The 2,686-nt window shown below is 39.5% G+C and overlaps 1 protein-coding gene across 1 annotated transcript in view; it reads right to left on the reverse strand.

Annotated features, from left to right (window-relative positions):
• Positions 1 to 1,547, reverse strand: part of arhgap17b (Rho GTPase activating protein 17b) — a 17,644-nt gene extending 16,097 nt beyond the window's left edge. Inside the window, 1 exon segment of the mRNA XM_064985778.1 lies at positions 1,532 to 1,547. Coding sequence (XP_064841850.1) covers positions 1,532 to 1,547 — 16 coding nt within the window.
• Positions 1,548 to 2,686: the final 1,139 nt, after the last annotated feature.

Consider the following 2,686-nt stretch of genomic DNA (forward strand, 5'->3'; position numbering starts at 1 on the left):
AAGGTGGGTACTCTGTAGCCTACTAAAAGGTGGGTACTCTGTAGCCTACTAAAAGGTGGGTACTCTGTAGCCTACTAAAAGGTGAGTACTCTGTAGCCTACTAAAAGGTGGGTACTCTGTAGCCTACTAAAAGGTGAGTACTCTGTAGCCTACTAAAAGGTGGGTACTCTGTAGCCTACTAAAAGGTGGGTACTCTGTAGCCTACTAAAAGGTTTGTTGCACTTCTACTCGTACTAACTTGGTATTCAATAGGATCTTAATTATAATTGTTCTTATATATTGACATTGAAGACATGTACATGTATTTAACTTAATTATTTGGTAACAATATATACTTTCTAGTACGGACATTCAAGAATTCAATATACAGTATTTGGTAACTACCTGGCACCAAATGGGTAGGCCTACTATCACTAAAGACTATGTAAACATCAGGAAAATATCAGCTCGGTCTTTCACACTTTCAGAGGTTTGATCGTCTCAATACACAACACTTGTACAATCTGCACTTATCTAACAGTATGATCATCCTCATCCTGTCAACACTTCAGATGGATCATGGCAATCATCTCTTTCTGCACCTACCCTGCTCTTCTGTGGCTGCTATCAGGACAGTAAAACGATAAAACAGAATGACATCCATGAGGTTGAGTGACCAGGCAGTCACCCACTCTACTCTATTGGCAGTCATTTACATGGACTGTACAGTGTCCTTAGAGCTGAACAAGATTAGTTGAGTCTGTGTTTCACCACCTTGTAAAGTCAAGAGCTCATTGGCCATTACCCTGCAAGCACATTTGGTTCCTTGGAAGTTGTGGGAACATATGTTTTTGGTTTCCATTGGTTCTGGGTAAAATATATGTTTCCTGACCGGTAAAATTGTATGTTTTTAAATGTTCTGAGAACATACATTTTTTTTTAACTGCTTTGTTGGTCAAGGGCTTGTAAGTAAGCATTACACTGTACGATCTACATCTGTTGTATTCGGTGCATGTGACAAATACAATTAGATTTAATTTAATTTGTTCTGGGAATGTTAATTTTTAGGTTTCAGGGAGGTACTGGGGATGTTTTACTATGGTTCCCAAAAATATTTTCAGACGCCTCACAAGTCCTCACCTGGCAGCTTCATTAAATAGTACCTGCAAAACACCAGTCTCAACATCAACAGTGAAGAGGTGACTCCGGGATGTTGGCCTTCCAGGCAGCGTTCCTCTGTCCAGTGTCTATGTTCTTTTGCCAGTCTGAGATATGGCTTTTTCTTTGCAACTCTGTCTAGAAGGCCAGCATCCTGGAGTCACCTCTTCACTGACATTGAGACTGGTGATTTGCAGGTACTATTTAATGAAGTTGCCAATTGAGGAATCTGTTTCTCAAACTAGACACTCTAATGTACTTGCCCTCTTGCTCAGTTGTGCACTGGGGCCTCACACTCCTCTTCCTATTCAGGTTAGAGCCCGTTTGTGCTGTTCTGTAAAGGGAGTAGTACACAGTGTTGTACGAGATCTTCAGTTTCTTGGCAATTTCTCACCTGGAATAGCCTTCATTTCTCAGAACAAGAATAGACTGACGAGTTTCAGAAGAAAGTGCTTTGTTTTTGGCAATTTTGAATCTGTAATCGAACCCACAAATGTTTATGCTCCAGATACTTAACTAGTCTCAAGAAGGCCAGTTTTATTGCTTTTTAATCAGAACAACAGTTTTCAGCTGTGCTAACATAATTGCAAAAGGTTTTTCTAATGATCAATTAGCCTTTTAAAATGATAAACTTGGATTAGCTAACACAACGTGCAATTGGAACACAGGAGTGATGGTTGCTGATAATGGGCCTCTGCACACCTATGTACTGTAGATATTCCAATAAAATTCTGCCGTTTCCAGCTACAGTAGTCATTGACAACATGAACAATGTCTACACTGTATTTCTGATCAATTTGATGTTGTTTTAATGAACAAAAAATGTGCTTGTCTTTCTTTTTTGACCCAAAACTTTTGAACGGTAGTGTATATGTTCAAATCAAAATATATTTAACATTTGATATTTTTCAAAGTAGCCACCCTTTGCCTTGATGACAGCTTTGAAAACTAGGGATTCTCTCAACCAGCTTCATGAGGTAGTCACCTGGAATGCATTTCAGTTAACTGGTGTGCCTTAGTTAATTTGTGGAATTCCTTTCCTTCTTAATGCGTTTGAGCCAATCAGTTGTGTTGTGACATGATAGGGTTGGTATACAGAAGATATCCCTATTTGGTAAGTACCAAGTTGATATTATGGCAAGAACAGCTCATATAAGCAACTAGAAATGACAGTCCATCATTACTTTAAGACATGAAGGTCAGTCAATCCAAAACATTTCAAGAACTTTAACAGTTTCTTCAAGTGCTGTCGCAAAAACCATTGAGGGCTTAGATAAAACTGGCTCCCATGAGGACCGCTACAGGAAAGGAAGACCCAGTGTTACCTCTGCTGCAGAGGATAAGTTCATTAGAGTTACCAGCCTCAGATTTCAGCCCAAATAAATGCTTCACAGAGACTACGTGAATCAGGCCTTCGTGGTCAAATTGCTGCAAAGAAACCACTACTAAAGGACACTTATAAGAAGAAGACACTTGCTTGGACCAAGAAACACGAGCAATGGACATTAGACTGGTGGAAATCTGTCCTTTGGTCTGATGAGTCCAAATG

Source organism: Oncorhynchus masou, chromosome 14, assembly GCF_036934945.1.
Source record: "Oncorhynchus masou masou isolate Uvic2021 chromosome 14, UVic_Omas_1.1, whole genome shotgun sequence".
Taxonomy (NCBI): Eukaryota; Metazoa; Chordata; class Actinopteri; order Salmoniformes; family Salmonidae; genus Oncorhynchus; species Oncorhynchus masou.